Consider the following 23,007-nt stretch of genomic DNA (forward strand, 5'->3'; position numbering starts at 1 on the left):
AACACAATGACAATACAAAATTCAGTAACATTGCAAATTCATAAAAGAGAAAGATAATAAAATCCACCATTATGACAGAAAGCTACCAAAACACAAAGATGAATGAAAAGAAAGGCAGAATGAAACATAGATTATGTAAGACAAGAAGTAAGCCATCAACAAAATTGCAGTAGTGAGTTCTCATCTCTCACATTAGCCTTGAAGGTAAATGGAATATATTACCCAGTCAAAAGATATAGCCTAACTGAATGAATAAGAAACTATACTGAACTCTACATTGCCCATAATAAATTCACCTCACAAGTAAAGATACACATAAACTGAAAGTAAAGGGATGCGAAAGATACAATGTTTCACTCTTTCAAAGACCACCAGGGCTTAATCAGAGAGACCTTGTCCATCAAGCAGGCACAAAAATGTTGGTGTCTCTCCTAGGTCTCTGAAGGAGTAGGGAAGCAAGTAGAAGCAGAAAGATAGTGGAAGAAAAAACAACCATTCTGTGCAGAATTCTCAGAAATCTCATTAGTGATTGGACACAGGGAGGCACAAGCATACACTCACATGTAGTCATAACAACACATAAGACTTACACACAGCCTTAAGCTTACCAAGATGCCACCACATTATACCCAGGCTTGAGTAAAAAGGATAACCGGATCATGTCTCTTTCTGGTTCCATGTACAGGGAAAAAACATTCCCAGCACTAGGTCTCCATTTCTGGACACTTGGCTTCAGATACTCATGGCAGTTCTCAACAATCCTGTCCTGTGAATTAGATAAAGCCTGCAGGAGTAGGTAGAGAAAAATCAGAGGAAATGACATGTCACTGTCTCCCCAAACTATAGTGAGAGCCCTGAGTCTCAGCTGAGAGGAGGAGACACAGGGCTGGATCAGGTCTGAGGGCTCATCAATCAGCAGTGACAGTGGAGCTCTGTGTAGAGCACAGCTGACTCCAGGTATTGACGTGTGCCCTCTGCCTGTAGGAACCTGTGTGCCAGTCTGGTGAGCTAGACCAGAGCACAGCTAAAAGCAGAATGCAGAGTTCAAAGCAAGTCACAGTGCTGAGACCTGGCTCTGAGTGTCCTGTAATCAGAGCTGCTCTGGGTTCCCTGTATTTTCAATGCTTCCCATTTGTCTCATCCAGAAACTCAGGGGATCCACCTGCTGGAGGCTCTGCACCTGTTGTCCTGCATTATGGGGGAAAACCATTTGGAAAAACATGTTTTGCACTTGTCTACCTCCTTTGCCTCTAGGGTTGCATCATAGTCCAACAAGGCTTTGGCAATCATAGCATCCTGGTACAGCAGCTCTGTTCAATAGTATGCACAGTGGCCAAGGGTTTTGTGAATAGACATCTGTGAGGAATTTGGCAGGGTTAGAAAAAGTTGGTGTTGGAATAACCAAAACACCCAGCTGCATCTTCCCACATGATGCTGTAGACATTAGGTGAAGGGCTGACATCAGTCACAGATGACTTCTGACACCACAGGAATGCTCATCATTATCGTGCCTAATGTCACTCCCAGGGCCACGGTATCCTGCTGCCAAAAAAGGGCTTACTTATTAATAAATGAATAAGCCACATTCCAGAGAGAGGAAGTAGTTCATCTCCCAATCTTACTCCTCTCCCACAGCTGAGCTCCTACCCATCAGCCTGATTCCCTCCACAAAGAGAACACTAGAATCACCAAGCTCTCAACATGTTGTTTCAATGTGACAACTGAGAGAAACTGTGTTGGTTTTCAACCACTTATTTTCTGTGTTCCATATTTATTTCCCCCCCCTTTTCAGAGAAAATTTTACATGTGTATTTTCATTTTGAAATTCATAATTTTAAATTATGTAGATGTATGTCTACCAGAGAATGATTTGATACCTGTACACAATGTTGAGTGGTATAATACAACTGTTTTGTGTCTCAGCTTTATTTCATTGCCTTATTTTTTCTTGTGCTGACCACACTTAAAGGTCTATTGTGTCAACACTTTCAAGTATACAACATGTTGTTCACTGTGTTATCTCATGATATGTGACAGTTCACTTGAAATGCTTGGTCTTGCCTAATTTTGACTGCTGTGATCAACGTGTTCATAGTTTCCCACCTCCTAGTGTTTCAATCACAAAGCTCTATTTAATTTTTTGAACTTTTATTTAGTAAATATAAATTTCCAAAGTACAGTTTATGGATTACAATGGCTTTTCCCCCCATAACTTCCCTCCCACCTGCAACCCTCCCATCTCCTGCTCCCTCTCCCATTCCATTCACAACAAGATTCATTTTCAATTATCTTTTTATATAGAAGATCAATTTAGCATATATTAAGTAAAGATTTCATCAGTTTGCACCCACACAGAACATAAAGTGTAAAATACTGTTTCAGTACTAGTTATAGCATTAATTCACATTGCACAATACATTAAGGACAGAAATCCCATATGAGGAGTAAGTACACGGTGATTCTTGTTGACTTAACAATTTGACACACTTGTTTATGGCGTCAGAAATTTTCCTAGGCTCTAGTCATGAGTTTCCAAGGCTATGGAAGCCTCTTGAGTTCTCTGACTTCGATCTTATTCCAACAGGGTCATAGTCAAAGTGGAAGTTCTCTCCTCCCTTCAGAGAAAGGTACCTCCTTCTTTGATGACCTGTTCTTTCCACTGGGATCTCACTCACAGAGATCTTTCATTTAGGTCCTCTTTTTTTTCCAGAGTGTCTTGGCTTTCCATGCCTAAAATACTCTCATGGGCTCTTCAGCCAGCTCCAAATGCCTTAAGGGCTGATTCTGAGGCCAGAGTGGTGTTTAGGACATCTGCCATTCTATGAGTCTGCTGTGTATCCCACTTCGCATGTTGGATAATTCTCTCCCTTTTTTATTCTATCAGTTAGTATTCACAGACACTAGTCTTGTTTATGTGATCCCTTTGACTCTTAGACCTATCAGTATGATCAATTGTGACCTGGAATTGATCATTTTGACTAGTGAGATGGCATTGGTACATGAAACCTTGATGGTGTTGTATTGGAATCCCCTGGCACATTTCTAACTCCACCATTTGGGGCAAGTCCAATTGAGCCTGTCACAATTTCAAAAAAGATTTGTTTATTTGCTGGTTTGCTCCCCAGATGGCCACAACATCTGGAGCTGTGCTGATCTGATGCCAAGCACCAGGAGCTTCTTCCAGATTTCTTCTGGATCCCCAACATGGCTGCAGAAGTCCAAGGACTTGGCCATCTTCTACTGCTTTCCCATACCACAGCAGAGAGCTTGATTGGAAGTGGAGAAGCCAGGAGTTGAACCCATGACCATATGGGATGCTGGCACTGCAGTTGGGAGCTTTATGAGCTATTCCACAGTGACAGCCCCAAAAGCTCTCTTTCTGAAGTTGACTTTGGACACCAGTCCTAGGAATGAGGAAAGGATACATTCTTTTTTTGCACATGATGTATGCCATGCATCCGAATGACCTCGACACTCATCCACGTTGTCAAATAAGATTTTCCTTATTGTTAAGACTGAATAATATTGCATTTTATATACAGACCACATCGTCTTTATACATTTATCTATTGATGGACACTTACGTTGATTCCACACTTGGAACTTTTGCATACTGTTGCAATGAACATGGGAGTGCAGATGTCTCTTTCACATGCAAATTCCACATCCTTCAGATATATAATTACAGGTAGCACTGGGACTGCTGGGTAATATGAAGGTGCTATTTTTCATCATACAATTTTCATTATATTAATACTAATTTACCTTTCTATCTTCATCCTTGTTAACATTTATTTCTTCTATGTTTTTTAAAGATTTATTTTATTTATTTGAAAGTCAAAGTTACAGAAAGAGAGGAAGGAGAAAGAACAAGGAGACAGACAGAGAGAGAGAGAGAGAGAGAGAGATCTTCCATCCACTGGTTCACTCCTCCTAATGGCTACAACAGCTAGTGCTGGACCAAGTTAAAGCCAAGAGCCAGGAGCTTCTTCCAGTTCTCCCATGTGTGTTCAGGGGCTCGAGAACTTGGAACATCTTCTATGGTTTCCCAGGTCATTAGCAGGCAGGTGTATTAGCAGTGGAGTAGTCAGGTCTGAAACTATCACCTGTATGGGATGCCAGCATCACAGGCAGTGGCTTTACCTGATATGCTAAATTGCCTGCCCCCTTTTATGTTTTTTTTTTTTTAATAACTCTTCTAACAGGTGTGTGGTGATATCTCTTTATAGCATCAGTTTGTAACTCTCTGGTAATTAGTGGTGATGAGCATTTATTCATTTTTTATTTAATGAATGCATTTTTCCTAGATACTACTTTAGGAATATAGTAGTTCTTTCCCCCTTACCCCCCTCGCAAATCCCACCTCACCTCCCTCTCCCTCTCCCATCTCTGTCTTTATTATGGTGTATTTTTAGCATGACTTTATATACAGAGGACCAACTCCATGCTAAGCATAGACTTCAACAATTTGCACCCATGCACATACACAACATATAGAGTACTGTTTGGGGAGAAAATGTGCAGTTGGTTCTCATATTAAAATTCATTAGGGACAGAGGTCCTTCGTGGGGAGCAAGTCCACAGTGACTACTATTTTTCCTTTAAAAAGTAACGCTCTTTTTTTGACATCAGTGATTGATCATCTGAGGCTCTTGCCATGGGCTGCCAAGGCTATGGAAACCTTTCGTGACCATAGACCCCATCAGTATTTGGGCACAGTCATAAGCAAAGTGGATGTTCTCTCCTCCCTTCAGAGAAGAGTGTATCCTTCTTTGATGACCCTTTCTTTCCTCTGAGGTATCACGGAGATCCTCCATGTATGATATTTTTTGTCACTGTTTTGGCTTTCCAGATCATTTATTAATTTACCTGTTCATTGTGGGTCTTCTTTTTGAGAAATCTCTATTCAAGTCCTTTGCAAACATTCAGTTGGGTTATTTTTTTCTTACTATTTACTTTTTGAGTGCCCTTTATGTTTTAACTATAATCTTTTATCTGATTTACACTTTCTTTTTTTATATTTAAATTTTGGAAAATTTTAATTATTATTACTTTTTAAAACAGCACAGTGGAATTTATTGTTGCAGCCAGCAAAACATCCCTTTTTAAAATTCCACAGAGCAATGCAAGTTAAAAAACTTCACTCATCAAATAAATGATATTTTAGACAAGGACTTGCTAAAGAAACCTCATCACAACAACTTTTTAGGGCATGATCACTTTAAATCCATGGGAGCAACAGTCATTCCATCTCTCTTTATTTCAGCAAGAAATCAATGTCTGCCTGTTACATCAAAAGAAAAAAAATCATGATTTGTTTTCTAAATGTATCACCTGAGTCAAGGAAACATGTTATGACTTCTTGTTGTAGGAAAAATAGCTTGCAGCTTATAGGAGACACTTGGTTGATGTTCATTAATTAGTTTTTTTAAAAGATTTATTTATTTGAAAGACAGAGTTACAGAGAGATATAGATCCAGAGAGAGAAAGAGAGAGAGAGAGAGGTCTTCCATCTGCTGGTTCACTCCCCAAATGACTGCAAATGCTAGAGCTGAGCTGATCTGAAGCAAGGATATTCTTCCAGGTCTCCCACGTGTGTACAGAGGCTAAGGGAGTTGAGCCAACTTCCACTGCTTGCCCAGGCCATAGCAGAGAGCTGGATCAAAAGTGGAGCAGGGGGAATCAAACCGGCATCCATATGGGATGAAGGCACTGCAGGCAGCAGCTTTACCTGCTATGCCACAGCTCTGGCCCCCCATTAATAAGTTTTTAACAGATTCAATGTGCTTTGTAGATACAATTCTAAAAACAAACTGATATTCCCTTTCTTCTTCCCTTAATTTCTCCTCCTCTCTCTTACCCACCTTCTTTCTCCCTCTCTCTTTCTTTAGTTTCTGAGATAACATATTTACATTACTGTAAAAAGGCTTAATACTTTGCCAAATAAGATGGCGGAATAGTGAGGGCGCACCGACATCCGAGAAAAGATAGTATAATAAAAGTGGAGTTACGGTAGCCTCAGGAAAAGGATCAGGAAAAAACTCTTCCGGATCTAGTGGCTGTGACTTGGAGAACCTAAGGGGAGAGCAAGGTCACCCACCTCGTGGAAGCTGAGTCGCGGGAACTGCCAGGGCCGCCTAACCCACCGGAACCTCCGGAGCCGCAGAGTCTGCACGCCAGCACTGGAAGGGGAGGTGAGACAAAAACCTCTCGGTAACCCGAGACATTGGTGGGGAAAGGCAGAAAAAGCCTACAGAGAATGAGGCCTGAAACCCCATTGGGGAAAGTTCACCAGGCTGGCTGGAGGAGAGAAAAAAATGAATAAATAAGGGGAACCTGCACGGACATTTAGCCTCTCTCTCCACTCACCTTACAAAGCCAAGCAAGACAAAGGGCAGGCGCCATTTTACATAAGTAAAGTGGTGCGTACCATTTTGCATATGTAAAGCGGGTGCCCCTCATTAGCCAAGCAGAAAAACCTGACTCTGGTAAGCAAACAAATACCCACAGGGGCCAGATTTCATACATCAACTACTCTCAATTCCATTCAGCTCTGTGGAATTACTTCCCAACTGAGTCAAAAAAAAAAAAAAAGGAGAGAGTGAGAGCAAGAAAGAGAACAATCAGAGTGAATCACCTTTGGCACACCCTTAACCCTGTAGAACCAGAACTCTCTGGCCACACCCATCACAGCCTCTAAGGATCCATCAAAAGCAGACCGTCTTCTTAATCTAGAGTCACAGTATAATGAGAAAAAAAAAAAACAAAGAATATCTCCAATATGCCAAACAACAAACGCAAAAACCGAGGTAACAAGAACAAGGAAGACACTATGATGCCCCCAAATGAAAGAGACACCCCAATTCAAGATTATGAAGATGATGAGATAGAAGAAATGCAAGAAGCAGATCTCAAAAAATTGATAAGAACATTAAGAAGTTCTCAAAAACAAATTCTCAAGCTACAGAAATCCTTAATGGACAAGATAGAAAATCTCTCTCATGAAAATGAAATATTAAGGAGGAAATAAAATGAAATGAAACAACTAGCAGAACATGAAACTATGATAGTGATGAGAAATCATAATGAAATGAAGAATTCAATAGATCAAATGATAAACACATTAGAGCGCCTTAAAAACAGAATGGGTGAAACAGAAGAGAGTATCGGACTTAGAAGACAGAGCACAGGAAAAGATACAGTCAGACCAAAGAAAAGAAGAGGAAATTAGAAATCTAAAAAATATTGTCAGGAATCTTCAGGATACTATTAAAAAAAACAACATTCGGGTTCTAGGAGTTCCTGAAGGCATGGAGAGGGAGAAAGGATTAGAAGGCCTTTTTAGTGAGATACTAGCAGAAAATTTCCCAGGTTTGGAGAAGGACAGAGACAAACCTAGTACAGGAAGCTCATAGAACCCCTAATAAACATGACCAAAAGAGATCCTCACCACGACACGTTGTAATTAAGCTCGCTGCAGTGAAACATAAAAAAAAAAAGATCCTAAAATGTGCAAGAGAGAAATGTCAGATTACTCTCAGAGGATCTCCAATCAGACTCACAGCTGACTTCTCATCAGAAACCCTACAAGCTAGGAGGGAATGGTGAGATATAGCCCAGGTACTAAGAGAGAAAAATTGCCAGCCCAGAATATTATATCCTGCAAAGCTCTCATTTGTGAATGAAGGTGAAATAAAGACCTTTCAGAGCAAACAGAAATTGAAAGAATTTGCCACCACTCGTCCAGCCCTTCAAAAGATGCTTAAAGATGTGTTACACACAGAAACACAGAAACATCAATATGAAAGAAAGTAAATGAAGGAAACCTCACGCCTAAAGATCACAGGAAGTTCAAAACATATATCAGAAAATATCTTTGGCAAATGGCAGAGCAAAGTTACTACTTATCAGTAGTCATATTGAACATTAAAGGCCTGAACTGTCTAGTTAAAAGACACCGATTGGCTGATTGGGTAAAGGAACAAAACCCATCTATTTGCTGCTTACAAGAAACACATCTTTCCAATAAAGATGCATACAGAGTGAAAGTGAAAGGCTGGAAAAAGATATACCATGCCAACAGAAATGAAAAAAGAGTGGGCATAGCCATCTTAATATCGGACAACATAAACTTTACCACAAAAACTGTTAGGAGAGACAAAGAGGGGCAGTATATAATGATCAAGGGATCAATTCAACAGGAAGATATAACCATCATCAATGTATATGCACCTAATTACATGGCACCGCTTTATTTAAAAGATTTGTTAAGGGACTTAAAGGGAGACTTAGACCCCAATACAATAGTACTGGGGGATTTCAGTACTCCACTCTCAGAAATAGACAGATCAACAGGACAGAAGATCAACAAGGAAACAGCACATTTAATTGACACTATTGCCCAAATGGATCTAACAGATATCTACAGAACTTTTCATCCTACACAGAAAGCATTTACATTCTTCTCAGCAGTACGTGGAACCTTCTCTAGGATTGACCACATACTAGGCCATAAAGCAAGTCTCAGCAAATTCAAAAGAATTAGAATCATACCATGCAGCTTCTCACACTATAAAGGAATGACGTTGGAAATTAGCAACTCAGGAATCCCTAGAGCATATGCAAACACATGGAGATTGAACAACATGCTCCTGAATAAACAATGGGTCATAGAAGATATTAAAAGAGAAATCAAAAATTATCTGGAAGTAAATGAGGATAACAGCACAAAGTACCAAAACTTATAGGATACAGCAAAAGCAGTGTTAAGAGAAATGTTTATATCAATAGGTGCCTACATCAAGAAATTGGAAAGGCACCAAATAGATGACTTTCACTGTATCTCAAGGATCTAGAAAATCTGCAGCAAACCAGACCCAAATCTAGTAGGAGAAGAGAAATAATTAAAATCAGAGAACAAATCAACAGGATTGAATCAAGAAAAACATTACAAAAAATCAGTCAAAGGAGGAGCTGGTTTTTTGAAAAAATGAACAAAATTCACACCCCATTGGCCCAACTAACTAAAAAAAGAAGAGAAAAGACCCAAATCAATAAAATCAGAGATAAAGGAAATGTAACAACTGACACCACAGAAATAAAAAGAATCATCAGAATTTTCTATAAACACCTGTATGCCAACAAACAGGGAAACCTATCAGAAATGGATAGATTCCTGGACACATGCAACCTACCTAAAATGAACCAGGAAGACATAGAAAACCTAAACAGACCCATAACTGAGACAGAAATTGATACAGTAATAAAGGCCCTCCCAACAAAGAAAAGCCCAGGACCTGATGGATTCACTGCTGAATTCTACCAGACATTTAAAGAAGAACTAACTCCAATTCTTTTCAAACTATTCAGAACAATCAAAAAGAGGGAATCCTCCCAAATTCTTTCTATGAAACCAGCATCACCTTAATCCCTAAGCCAGAAAAATATGCAGCATTGAAAGAGAATTACAGACCAATATACCTGATGAACATAGAAGCAAAAATCCTCAATAAAATACTGGCCAATAGAATACAACAACACATCAGAAAAATCATCCACCCAGACCAAGTGGGATTTATCCCTGGTATGCAGGGATGGTTTAATGTGCGCAAAACAATCAATGTGATACACCACATTAACAGACTGCAGAAGAAAAACCATATGATTATCTAAATAGACGCCAAGAAAGCATTTGATAAAATACAACACCCTTTCATGATGAAAACTCTAAGCAAATTGGGTATGGAAGGAATTTGAAAGCATTTCCACTAAGATCTGGTACCAGACAGGGATGCCCACTCTCACCACTGCTATTCAATATAGTTCTGGAAGTTCTAGCTAGAGCTATTAGGCAAGAAAAAAAATGAAAGGGATACAAATTGGGAAGGAAGAAGTCAAATTATCCCTCTTTGCAGATGATATGATTCTTTATTTAGGGGATCCAAAGAACTCTACTAAGAGACTATTGTAACTCATAGAAGAGTTTGGCAAAGTAGCAGGATATAAAATCAATGCAGAAAAATCAACAGCCTTTGTATACACAAGCAATGCCATGGCTGAGAAAGAACTGCTAAGATCAATCCCATTCACAATAGCTACAATAACCATCAAATACCTTGGAATAAATTTAACCAAGGATGTCAATGATCTCTATGATGAGAATTACAAAATCTTAAAGAAAGAAATAGAAGAGTATTCCAAAATATGGAGATTTAACAATTGACACTCTTTTTTATGACAGTAATCACCCAAGGTCAGTAATCACCCAAGGCTCTTGTCATGAGCTTCCAAGGATATGGAAGCCTCTTGAGTTCACAAACTCCTACTTTATTTAGACAAGGCCATAATCAAAATGGAAGTTCTCTACTCCCTTCAGAGAAAAATACCTCTTTCTTTGATGGTCCATTCTATAAAGTGATAAATTTCATACAAATCCATCTATAAGCCAGGGTAAAAAAGGCAACCAGAATTGTAATAATATTACTTTCAAGGTGAGCATGAGCATGTCATCTACAAATGTGCACCTACTACATGGTGATATGAAGAATCTAGTCATTGTTCACATTGCAAAAAAAAAATGCTTCTTCACATGGGAAAGGTGTGGATCATGGCAGAAACGTGGGGCATTTTTGTGGATGAGGCTGTCCCTACACTGATCTATGTCATTCTGAGCACAGATAAGATCACATTTTACATGCCCAGTACTTTAAGGACAGTGATTCCCCATTCACAGTATGAAAGAAAAAAATGCACCACTACAGGCTGTGGATGCTTTGCATTTCCAACTGAGAAGGCATGAACTTTGGATGTAGCATCAGGAAGAAAGTAGACAGTGGATTTCCCTCATCTTCTCCCCATGCCACTGGGGGAGCACAACCCCCTCTCTCAGCAACCACTGTTATGTGTTCACACTGAGACTAATGACAATCTTTACTGCATTGATCTCTTACAACTTTGGGGTTCATGTGTCACCACAGTATAACCTGAGTTACCTTAGAAATGCAATCAATCCAGCCCAGAATCTTCCAAAGCTACTGTGTTCTGTGTTTTGCAGTGATATGTCCTGGCTGTTGCTTGTTTGAAATCGTCCCTTCATTGAGAATATCTGAGATGCTAATGCAGACCATGGGAAGCATCAGAAATGGCTCATGTAATTGGATTTCTAACACCTAGATTGGAGACTTCTATTGAGTTCCTGGCTCTTGGTTTCTTCCCAGGACCAGGTGGGCTTCTGCTATTGAGGTGTGCTTTTAGTGAGAAAACAGCAAATAGGAGCTCTCTCTCTTTCTGTCCCTGTTTCTCTGCCTCTCAAACAGAACAGTCAGAGGTTGTGAGAATGTTTTCTGGGTGCGCTTTGACAAAATCTGCTTTTGTGGAAGAGATTGTGGCAGGCTTGGGCTTGGGCAGGTGAGTGTGTGAATTCCAGTGTAATTGTAACTGAGCCTTAAACATTCCTTGGGGAATCTTCAGGACTAGCATGGCCCTCAGCTTCATCTGAAGTGGAAACCAGATGTCCAGGTATTCACATCTACACATCTAACCACCTTTGGTCCCTGGATGCCTTCTAAGAGAGCCTTGTCTTAGGACAGAATATTTCTGCATGCTATAAATATCTTATGTGTCAAAGAGCTGTGATTAGTCAAAAGTCAATATTCACAGAAGATGGCAAATGGATATATTATCCTCAGGCAGCAATCAGAGTGGGCTCCCTCAGGTTGCACTGCTTCACACCTTCATTAGTTCTTCCACTTTTTAATATTCTCAGAATCCAGCCGACTCCCTGGGACACATTGTACACCATGGTAGGATACCCATACTTGGCTTCCACATTTGCCTTTCATCAGATGTGAGAGAATGGTATTGGTGGAGACTCACACATTGCTCTCCAGAATTAGGATTCCATTTACCTGTGGGGTTTTAGAGGTCCAACAAGTACCATCTATGCAGAAAATGCAGACATGGTTCCAGCAATAACAAGTGCTTTGTATTGTGTATGGCAATTATAGTTAGAGGGAGTAAATGCTTTTTGAAGAGAAAATGCAAAACATTCCTAAGGGTCAATGGTCCATGACAAAGGCATTGCAGCTTTGGAATTCCATGGATAGGTTGAGGAGTTATTGTGGGTCCTTATTGATCACCTGGATGGCAAAGTAAGAGGCCAACATATACGGGTGGTTCTTCCCTGATCACCTAAATGAAGCAGCAGATTTAGAGAGAAGGGTGAGATCCTATTTTTCAGTGTAGTTTCACAGCTAAATCCAAAGGAAGCCAAGGCTGGATTCAGGGTGCCACTCAGTGATGCTCCAGGGTCGCTGGAGGATTGTGGAATGTCCTTTTTTTACATTCTTGGAAGCAAACTGTGTCCATGCACAACCTCATCTTCATGTGCCCTTTGGGAAAGCTTTGGTAAATTCCAATGTGGGAGCTCATTTCTGCTTAAGAAGAGAAACCAATCTGCATCTATGTTTTCTGTAGGTTCTGGAATAGTTTGAATAGAACTTTGTTTGCCACTTGTTCAAATATGTGAGAATATTATCATCTGTGACCATATTCACCAGTGTGATTTCCCGAGACTTTTTGATAAGTTTCTACTTTTATATATCAACTCTTGTCAAAGCAGGTTTATTAAGTTAGATTTTCATTGAAACAAAGGCATCCAATTCAGGACTTCTTATATTAGAGATTTCAGAAGGTTCACTTTGTCTTCATTTATTAATTTCCTGTGTATTGAATTTATCTTGTCTTTTCGCATTTTACAATTTAGCAATCTGTATTTTCCCACATTTCCTGCCTGAAAATATGAGTTCTTGTAATTTAAGATGGATTTATGTTATTGTGAATAATAAAACAGTTGTTCTATTTTTTCACTATGATTTTCTTTGCCCCACTTTCCTTGGAATTCTGGTCTTTATCTTATTTCCTACATTTCATCCATAATTTGAATGTCAAGAAAATTGTCACATTGTAGTTATAAGGGAAGAAATATATTTATCCAATCATTTCTTCAGTTCATATACACTGATTTTTAGTTTGCAATGTTGAATTAATAAAGTGCCATTTCTATTTTGTTCCTTCTTATAATATATTCATAGTTTCAAGATGGCAGTGTTTCATTTTTAGTGTAAAGGTACTTTTCTATTTTGACACACTGTGTTGTATGTATTATCTTTACACATGAATTTAAAATTTTCTCCTGTGGTCTAAACAAGTGTTGCTTTCCCATAAACACCTGAACCAAAATTGGATTTCTGATCCCAGGAGGACTCACTTGTGGGACACTAAATAGATCTGGTGCAAAAATTGTGCTGTGGATCCATTGAGTAATTTTATGTATTTTAATGATAAGAATGTTGAATTAAATTTTTAAAATCATTTTTCCTTAGTGATAAACTTTTACACTATGAAGGGTATATTTGTTCACCCCTGGTTTACTTATAGCTCTGACAATCAGCTGAATATTGAGTACCTTAACCATGTAAATGTTCTGAGAAAAGTATACTTCTCACTGATACAAGGTACAACGTGGGTAAGATATGAAAATATTGGGCACTGAAAGAAGCTCATCCCAAAGGGTGACAAAGTGAATTAGAGGTTCTTGTCTTCTGATAAGAAATGTCAGACATAAGATGGAACAGTGATAAGCAAGGCAGCAACATTGAATGAAGTAGTGCATGCATCACAAGAGCTAGGCTCCTCTCCAGACAGATCTGGACATTGGCAGTAGTGGTCCTGGGTCCCAACAGTCTTATCTTTGCCAAGACCCCAGAGTTGGATCAGGGGATGTGCTTATAGGGTGGGCACAAAAATCTTGATGCCTATCCTCTGCCTCTGAAAGGCTGGGGAGCAAACGGAAAATTCCATGGAAGGCAGAACAAGGGTGAGGACCTCTGCTTTCATTCATCTGCCTTTCTGCCACACATTTTTCAGAATTGCCAATAGGGACAAAACACACAGGCACAAACATGCAGTCACATGCAGTCACAATGATATTTAACACATACACACAACCTTGAACTTCCCAAGATGCTGACACTGTGTTTTCTGGCTTGAACATAAGAGTCTGGTTGTGTCTCTATCTGTAGACTTTCGGTGTAGACATTTATCCTCAGATAAGTTTGGTAGCTGCTGACCAACATATCAAGGGAAGTGTGCAGGGGGTGGAGTTTCAAGCAGAGAAAAAGCAGAGATGATGACATGTCAAGATCTCCCCAGCATAAAGTCAGAGACCAGAGTCTCAACTGAAATGGGAAGAACGTGGAGTAGATGCTATCTTCAGGGTCAGCCCTCGTCAGGGAGAACTGGTCTCTGTGTAGGGCACAGCCAATCCCAGGATTGCTGTTTTTTTCAGCCTACAGAATGCCCATGAGAGTCTGGTGATCCAGATAAGGAAACAGCTAAAAGCCAAAGGGAGAAATTTCTAAGTCAGTCACAGTGCTGAGACCTTGCCTTTGTGTCGCTGTGATCACAGCAGGTCAGACCTCTGTGTCCTTTTATTGCTTTATCCCTCTCCATAGGCCTATTATATAAAATGACATTGTCATTTATAAGTTGATGGTCTGCTGTGTTTCAGCTTAAACAGCGATTTCTTTTACTTTATATGAAAACATTTCTAGACTGTTTTGTGGTTTTTGAGAGGAAGAGAGAGAAGCATGGAAAGAGAGAAAGTTGAGAGACCAACCTTTTGCTGCTTCACCTCTCAGTGAACATAGTGGCTGAGCCTGGATTGAGGCAAGAGCCAGGAGGTAAGAAAAAAATAACTGACAGGGACCCAATAGCTCTGAGTCATTACCACTCATTCGGTACATTTCTTTTCTTGAGAATCTGGGGTCAGGAATCAGCCAAATTTCAAACCCAATTATTGTCATGTGGGACAGGGTCATAATAATTACTATATAAATGACTAACCAACAATGGTTTATAATTTGCTTACTTGACAATGTTGAAAGGGTGCTTCACTTTGGATTTTGTTTACAAAGTTATAATATGAAGAAATGCCTGAGAATAATAATTTAGGATCTCCTAGAACTGCTCTGGTTCTTTAAAGCTTTTAAAGAAATTGAGTTGGGGATACAGAGCATCTTTGGGATACTAGTAATGCTATATTCTGAATTTGGGTGTTGATTATGAGTGTGATGCAATGATGAAAACTCATTTATCTGTAGACTTATGTGAATCTCTTAGTACGTATACTGTTTTTAAATACTTTCAACATGTTCCATAGCATAAATTGTTTTTTAAAATGTTCAATAGCAGATAACAAATCCTCCACACTCAGATAACTATTATAGATGTATATATGCGCAGTGAAGAATGAAAGAGCCCACTTTCCATCATACCTGATCATGCCAGTCTCAGCATGAAAACATGGTCATGTGGTACTGCAATAAAAATACCTGAGGATGCTAACAGGTGTTCAGTGAGTGTCCTGTTCTGGGAGATGTTTACCTGCCATGGAAGAATCCTAGGGTAAGCTGCATCTCCTGGAGATCCCTTTTCTATTTGCTCTGAAAGCATCTTATGGAGGGCATGGGCCACTGCATACACAGCATTGTAGATGAAATAGCTGGAGTCAGATATGATCAGCATGTCAATGCGTCCTGGGAAAAAGTCAAAAGAAGCAATTGGTGGGCAGACTCCAGTTGTTCCAAAAAGTGACCCAGGAGGTAAGCAGTGAAAACCATGAAGCCATGGTTGACTGAGGAAGAAATCTTCTGGGTAGTGGGAAGGGTCCACTGTCTTGACAACATGTTTGAGGCCAGGGATTTCTTCCTTGTGGTGTGAAAATGAGAAGCCTCCATGGAAAGAAGTCAATATGTGTTGTGTCTCATGCACAACAATATCCCACTTAGCAGCCATGATCCACTGTTGCAGTTGATTTCTGAGAGGAGGAGCGTGGTGGGGGCAAGAGGTGAGGAGTCACCACACAGACCCTGGGAGTCGGGTGAAAGCGGGCTTGAGGCAAGCAGCCTGGAAACTCATTTATTTCAGTTGGAATATATGTAGAATCTCTGTGAATTAGTTTGCTTCTTTCTACTAAATTTGCTTCTTTCCTCCTTGTATTAGCTTTGTTACTACCATTCTCTAACTGCTGATAGAAACCTGCACATTTGATAGACACTGCATGATGACTTGTGTGAGGAACATAATATTTCATGCATGCATGTGAAATGAGAATTGAACGCATATTTAAAATTTCACACATCATCTCTTCTCACCTCCTTCTGTTTCAAATTCTTCTCATGGAACCATACCTCCTTGAATTCAGTAGGCCATTTTATCATCTTTGCATTGATAACCAAGCCTTGGTAATGTGCACGCTTGGCAGGGAAACTCTCCAATTTTATCCAACAACTCAAGACCTAGAGGAAAATCCACACACTATGGACATTGTGGTGTGCAATATGGTGCCTTGATCATAAGAGGAATCTCCTTCCCCAGCAGTGTTTTTTTTAACCTTTATTTAATGAATATAGATTTCCAAAGTACAGCTTATGGATTACATTGGCTCCCCCCATCAATGACTTCCCTCCTACCCACAACCCTCCCCTTTCCCACTGTCTCTCCCCTTCCATTCTTATCTAGATTCATTTTCAATTTTCTTTATATACAGAAGATCAGTTTAGTATACATTAAGTAAAGATTTCAACAGTTTGCACCCACATAGAAACACAAAGTGAAAAATACTGTTTGAGTACTCGTTATAGCACTAAATCTCAATATATAGCACATTAAGGACAGAGATCCTACATCAGGAGTAAGTGCACAGTGACTCCTGTTGTTGACTTTACAAATTGACACTCCTGTTTATGGCATCAGTGATGTCCCTAATGCTCCAGTCATGAGTTTCCAAGGCTATGGAAGCCTTTTGAGTTCATCGACTCTTATCTTATTTAGACAAGGTCATAGTCAAAGTGGAAGTTCTCTCCTCCCTTCAGAGAAAGGTACCTCCTTCTTTGGAGACCTGTTCTTTCCACTGGGATCTCACTCACAGAGATCCTTCATTTAGGTCCTTTTTTTTGCCAGAGTGTTTGGGCTTTCCATGCCTGAAATACTCTCATGGGCTTTTCAGCCGAATCCGAATGCCTTTAGGGCTGATTCTGAGGCCAGAGCCCAGCACTGTTTGTAAATGGGCTTTTCCTTAGAAGATGCTGAAGCTGTAGGACAGGGATATTTGGAAAGAGAGTGAGAGCACTCAAATGAGAGGCAGGAAGTGCATGTGTACTCATCTGTCCTTATTATTTTTCCTTGACCTCCCTATCCTCAATGTTTCTTTTTGGTAGAAATTAGTTATTGTTTGTTTGTTTTTTGGTGGCCACCATGTAATAGGTTCAGATGGTGAGAAATGTTTGTCCATGAACCCTTCCAACAAGTTGGGAATTGACTTAACACAATCAAGATAGGTGTATGATGTAGTTCAAAGTTGGCTAGGGTATGGGCTATTTGCAAACATCCTAAAGATTTCGTTGCATCTTTATGGAAGCTAAACCTATTTTTTCAGTAACATAAGCAAATCATGGATGGACAAGTCACTATGATTTTTGGGTAGTTCACACATAGAGTGGTAGGTTTATTTTAAAATTCTATTTACATTCAATAATTCAAGCTCAATTTTGGTTCAGCAAATACAAATCGATCCATAGATTTTTCAGAATGCACAATTTCTGTTTAAAGACACCTTGTGTTATCTTGTAGGCCCAAACTTAAAAAAATGTGTACATTCTATAAATTTAAACCTATGTATACATACTACTTATGTTATGTTACATCTCTAATATAGGAGGATGTCATTTTCTTTTGATATCATAAGGATTACTGCATGACCAAAAACAAAACTTCCAAATCTCCGCATGATATTACAACTATTCATAGTGTGAGCTAATCCTTATCTTCAGGGCTTATGATGCCTAATATAGGGTATATTAGGTATACATCTTTGGGACCCTTAGACAAATTCATTGTAAATTACTCCAAATGATGGACTGTAAATAAAAGCACAGACTATTTCAAGTAATGTAACTACAAGAAAAAAAAAATTAGATGTGAAATAAACTCTTGGCGATTTTTTTATATATAGCTATTTGTCTTTTTCCTAGACTTTAATCTCTTCGACTAATTTAACCTATATATCCCTTGAGTTACTAAATATATTCTACATATAATAAATGGGCCATCTTTTGCTTCTATCCCAGACCAAGTGTCCTAAGCAATCCCATTTTTATTTCCAAATCTCAAGTTCTCTGTTGGGAGAGGCTCAGTTTTGCTTGAGTGGTCATGGCCTCCTGGACTCAAGTGGGAGAAATTTTCCTCATCCATGGAAATGATGGGGGAGCTGTTGATTCAATCATCAGGATTCTGTAATATTTTTGAGCGGGTTTCTGGAATGTCCTTGGGTATTTTTTGATGTGAATTCTCATACTTCAGAAAGGCATGTGGATGCAAATTCCTACTTTATTGTTTTTAAATAAGCCATTTATTTCAGGAATACAAACTTCATGAATTTCATAAGTACAACTTTAGGAATATAGTGATTCTTCTCACCATACCTGCTCTCTCACCCACACGCCCAGACTCCCTCCTCCTTTTCCCACTCCCAGTCCCATTCTCCACTAATATTCACTTCCAATTAACTTTAACACAGAAGACCAACTCTGTAGTAAGTAAAGAGTTCAACAATTTGCATGAAAAAAAAAAAAAACTGTTCCTCAACAGTCGAGACAAGGGATGTTCAAATCTTCTACTTAATTCACTAAAATGAAATAAAACTTTGAGAACAGGTTTCACAGTTAAATCTCATTGAGGACAACTCATTGAGGACAGATGCCCTGCATGAGAAGTTAGTGCACAGTGACTCTTGTGGTTAATTCAACAATTAACACTCTTGTGTATGACGCCAGTCATTAACTGAGGCTCCTGACAAGAGCTGCCTAAGCTATGGAACTTTTTTTTAAATGTTTTTTATTTATTTTATTTGAAATGCAGAGTTACAAAGAGGAGAGGCAGAGAGAAATAGGTCTTCCATCCACTGGTTCACACCCCAGATGGCTGCAATGGCCAGAGATGTGCCCATCCAAAGCCAGGAGTCAGGATCTTCTTCCAGGTCTCAAATGCAAGTGCAGGGGCTCAAAGACGTGGGCCAACTCCCACTGCTTTCCCAGGTCATGCAGAGAGCTGTATAGGAAATGGAGAAGCAGGGACTTGAAATTGCACCCATATGGGAGGCCAACACTGCTGGCAGTGGCTTTACGTACTACACCACAGAGTCGGCCCTTACGGAAGACTTTTGAATCCACAAACATCATCAGGATTTAGACAAGACAATAAACAAAGTAGAAGTTCTCTCCTCCCTTCAGAGAATAGTACCTCCTTTCTTGAAGACACCTTCTTTCCACTGGGGTTCCACCCACCGATGTCCTTCATGTAGGACACATTTTTGCAGTAGTGTCTTCACTTTCCATGCCTGAAATTTACATGTGGGCATTGTAGCCAGAACAGAATGCCTTGAGGGTTGTTTCTGAATTAAGAGTGCTACTTAAAGTGATTATCATTCTATGAGTCTGCTGTGTGGACTGCTTCCCATGTTGGAACAGTCTCTCCTTTTAAATCTATTATTATGATTATTATTATCATTACTAGACACTTAATCCTATTTCTATGAGCACTTTAACACTTAATCCTATCCATATGATTATTTTCATACTTAAGATTTTTTTTTTACCACCCAACCTAAGGGGATTTGGTGCCCATGAATGTCTACTTCTTTGATGGTTATGATGATACTATGATGTATGCGATGTCCAAAGTTGTCAACATACATACATGAAACGTACTAAATTTGTATTACTATACATCAGGAAAGCTTGAAAAAGCCATTTTCCCCTCATGCTGAAAAATTTGGTCTCTTGTGTGTGAATGTTTCTGTCTTCTGACATTTCAGGGAACAAGGTGTGATCAAACATGAGAACTTTTTAAAAAAGATTTATTTGTTGATTTGAAAGTCAGAGCTCAAGACATATATATATAGAGAGAGAGATTGAGAGAGAGAGAGATCTTGCATCCATGGGTTCACTCCCCTAATGGTCTCTACAATAAGCAGCTGGGCCAGACTGATTCAAGGAGTCAGGAGTTTCTTCTGGGTCCCCTATGTGGGTGGCAGTGGCCCAAGCACTTGAGTCAGCTATCACTTTTCTTCCCAGGTTTATCAGCAGGGAGCTGGGTTAGAAATGAAGCAGTTGGGACTTGAACTGACTCCCATATGGGAAACCAGTGTCTGAGGTAGCAGCTTTACCTGCTTGGCCACCAAGCTGGTCCTGTGATGAAATTTTTAAACAGAATGTTCAAAACTGTGACATTTTGAAGCTCATGACCCTGATGTTGGAATTAGCCAACTACATATTCGTTAAAAAGATTTTGTTCTTCAGTAGCTTGATATAGAAGAATTGTAAACAACGGTATCAATCAAAATAACAGAGGTGAAACTTGTCCAAAATTTCAAATGTACCAAATGCTACTGATTTGTTTACCTGAAAATACTTCAGAGGCTGACCCTGTGGCACAGTAGGTTAATTCTCTACCTGGTGTGCGCCAGCATCCAATATGGGCACTGGTTGGTGTCCCAGTTGCTCCTCTTCCAATCCAGCTATCTGAGAAGCCTGGGAAAGTAGTAAAAGATGGCTCAAGCACTTGGGCCCCTACACCAATGTGGGAGACCAAGAAGAAGCTCCTGGCTCCTGATTCAGATTGGCATAGCTCCAGCCACTGCGACCATTTGGGGAAAGAACCAGTGGATACAAGACCTTTCTCTCTGTCTCTCCCTCTCACTCTCTGTAACTCCACCTCTCAAAAAATGAATAAAAAATTTTAAAAGTGAGAATCATTCACATGGACATCAGAGGAAGAGAATGTCTTTGGAGCAGGGCCCATCATTTCCTTTAATGTTAAGTAATGGAAGAAGAAAAATGAGTAAGGTAATAATCCCTCAATAGATTACCGATGAAGATGGTGATGTAAAAATGAAAAAAAAAAAACTGTAAAGAGAAACTTAAACACTTTCTCAAGGGAAACTTATCATGTCCCCCACAAAAAGAGGCACAGTCCACACGTCCTTTCTATCAGAGTTTAATAAAGTACAGTTGGGGATTACTGGATCCATAAAGAGGGCCGAACTGGCATTACACACAAAGACCAACATGGAAGGCTCTTTCTTGGGGGCTCCCCCACCCCCACAGAGCCTGTACCACCACATGGCTGCCCCTTCTCTCCAGCTTCCCCATGTTCAGTCTCCCCTCCCCACCTTCTCTTCCTCTCTGATGATCTTGTCTGCCTGCAGGGCCTCAGCCAGTCTCCTCCTCAGCTCCTTCACTTTCCTTGTCTGCCTTTTGATGTCCTCAGGAGTTACCTGCCAGCTGGAGAGAGGCCAGGAGACACCCAGATCTGCTGGTGGAATCACCACTACCACCTTGGAGGCTGGCTCAGGGGTAGGCTTGGGCCTGGACTGCAGACACCCAGCACCAACCGGACCTGGGGATCTGCTTGGGATTGCTGGTGCTGTCATCTTCCAGGAGTTTGCAAATTCCAAAGTGGGTAAAGGCTCTCCCTCGTTGCTGCTGGCGCAGAGCCCCTGCAGTCGCCTGAGTGCACAGACCTGCTGGGGCTTCTCCAGGTACCCCTCTGTCAGCAAGTGTTGAACCACATTGCCCGGGTGGGCAGTGACTCGAGTGATCGGACTCTTGAAGATGCAGCTGGTCAGTCTGACTGGCTGTGCAGAGCCTTCTCTGGGTCTCGGCTTGGCCTTCAACACACGCGCTACTTGCTTCCTTTGCAAGGTCTCAGGAATAATCATTCTTCTCAGTCTCCCCTTGGAAAACAAAATCAAACTTGAGCAGAGTGGAAGACACAGACTTCCAGCCATGGAAGGGGTCCCAGGTGCCTCCACCTCCCCTTCTCCTGGTGGAAGCTGCCTCGCACTGTGCACCATTGTCATCCAAAAGGTATGAGGCCAAGTGCATTGGAACCACAGGCGGTTTGAGGGGATGAGAACAAAAAGCTGTGTGTTTTAGGGTTTGTTTTTATTTGATAGCAGAATGCCAGAGAGAGAAGGAGAGAGGGGGAGGATGGAAGATCATCTTTCACTAGCTCTTACTATTGTTCTATGTAACTCTTCCTTTGAAATAAATTAAGAAATATTTCAGAACAATCTGGTCTATGATCCCAAGAAAGTTCACATAATTAAGGGTAGATGACATTGACTGTCACTCAAAACCAGGGAGTGAAGCCCCATGTTTGAAGTTGTGGCCATGGTTGGAGTGAACCAGCACATGGAGGGCTTCTCCCCCTCTCTTTCTCTCCCAATCTCTGCCTGTAACCCAGCCTTCCAAATAAATAACTAAATCTTTAGAAAAATCCTGTCAGTTACTGAGAGAAATTTAAGTAAAGAAAGAAGTACACCAGTGGACACTGGGTGGTCACAATAATTCTCAACTCACCAGGGAGGGCTGGCTTGGAGATGAGAATGATGCAGGTTCTCCCATGGTCACAAGTTTTGCCTGGCTGCCCTCAGAGTAGGATGCATACAGCCTGTGGATTCTTGGAAAATGCTGGATCTTTGCCTTCTGGTTGGTCCTTATAGAGGAAGACAATAGATAAGCAAAACAGTGGGAAATCCACAGCTACCGGGAAAAATGCAATTAATTCCCCCAGTCACAATCCCATCAGTGGATAAGCCACAGACCAAGGAAAAATATATATGGAAAACATATTTATATGTAAAAATCTAGAAAGTTTCCATACACAGAAATTTGCATATGCCATTGGTTTTAATAGGCTACAGGAGAAATTGTGCTGCTGTTGTGGCCCAGGGGAATAAGCCAGCCTGGAATCAGCCACATACCTTAGAGGCACAGGTTGGAGTCCTGGCTCCTGTGCTTCCAATCCTGCTCCCTGATGAGTATGGAAAAGGAGTAGAAAGCACCAGCGGATGCAAGATGGCTCTTTGGGTCTCCCTATCCCACT

At 40.3% G+C, this 23,007-nt stretch overlaps 1 protein-coding gene across 1 annotated transcript; it reads right to left on the reverse strand.

Moving 5' to 3' along the window:
* Nucleotides 1–16,193: 16,193 nt before the first annotated feature.
* Nucleotides 16,194–21,838, reverse strand: LOC138847807 (methyl-CpG-binding domain protein 3-like 2B). The gene is made up of 2 exons (XM_070067621.1): nt 21,290–21,838; nt 16,194–16,358 (listed from the first exon to the last, which is right to left on the reverse strand). Exons 1-2 carry the CDS (start codon nt 21,836–21,838, stop codon nt 16,194–16,196), a joined length of 714 nt encoding a protein of 237 aa, XP_069923722.1.
* Nucleotides 21,839–23,007: the final 1,169 nt, after the last annotated feature.

Source organism: Oryctolagus cuniculus (assembly GCF_964237555.1).
Source record: "Oryctolagus cuniculus chromosome 16 unlocalized genomic scaffold, mOryCun1.1 SUPER_16_unloc_1, whole genome shotgun sequence".
NCBI lineage: Eukaryota > Metazoa > Chordata > Mammalia > Lagomorpha > Leporidae > Oryctolagus > Oryctolagus cuniculus.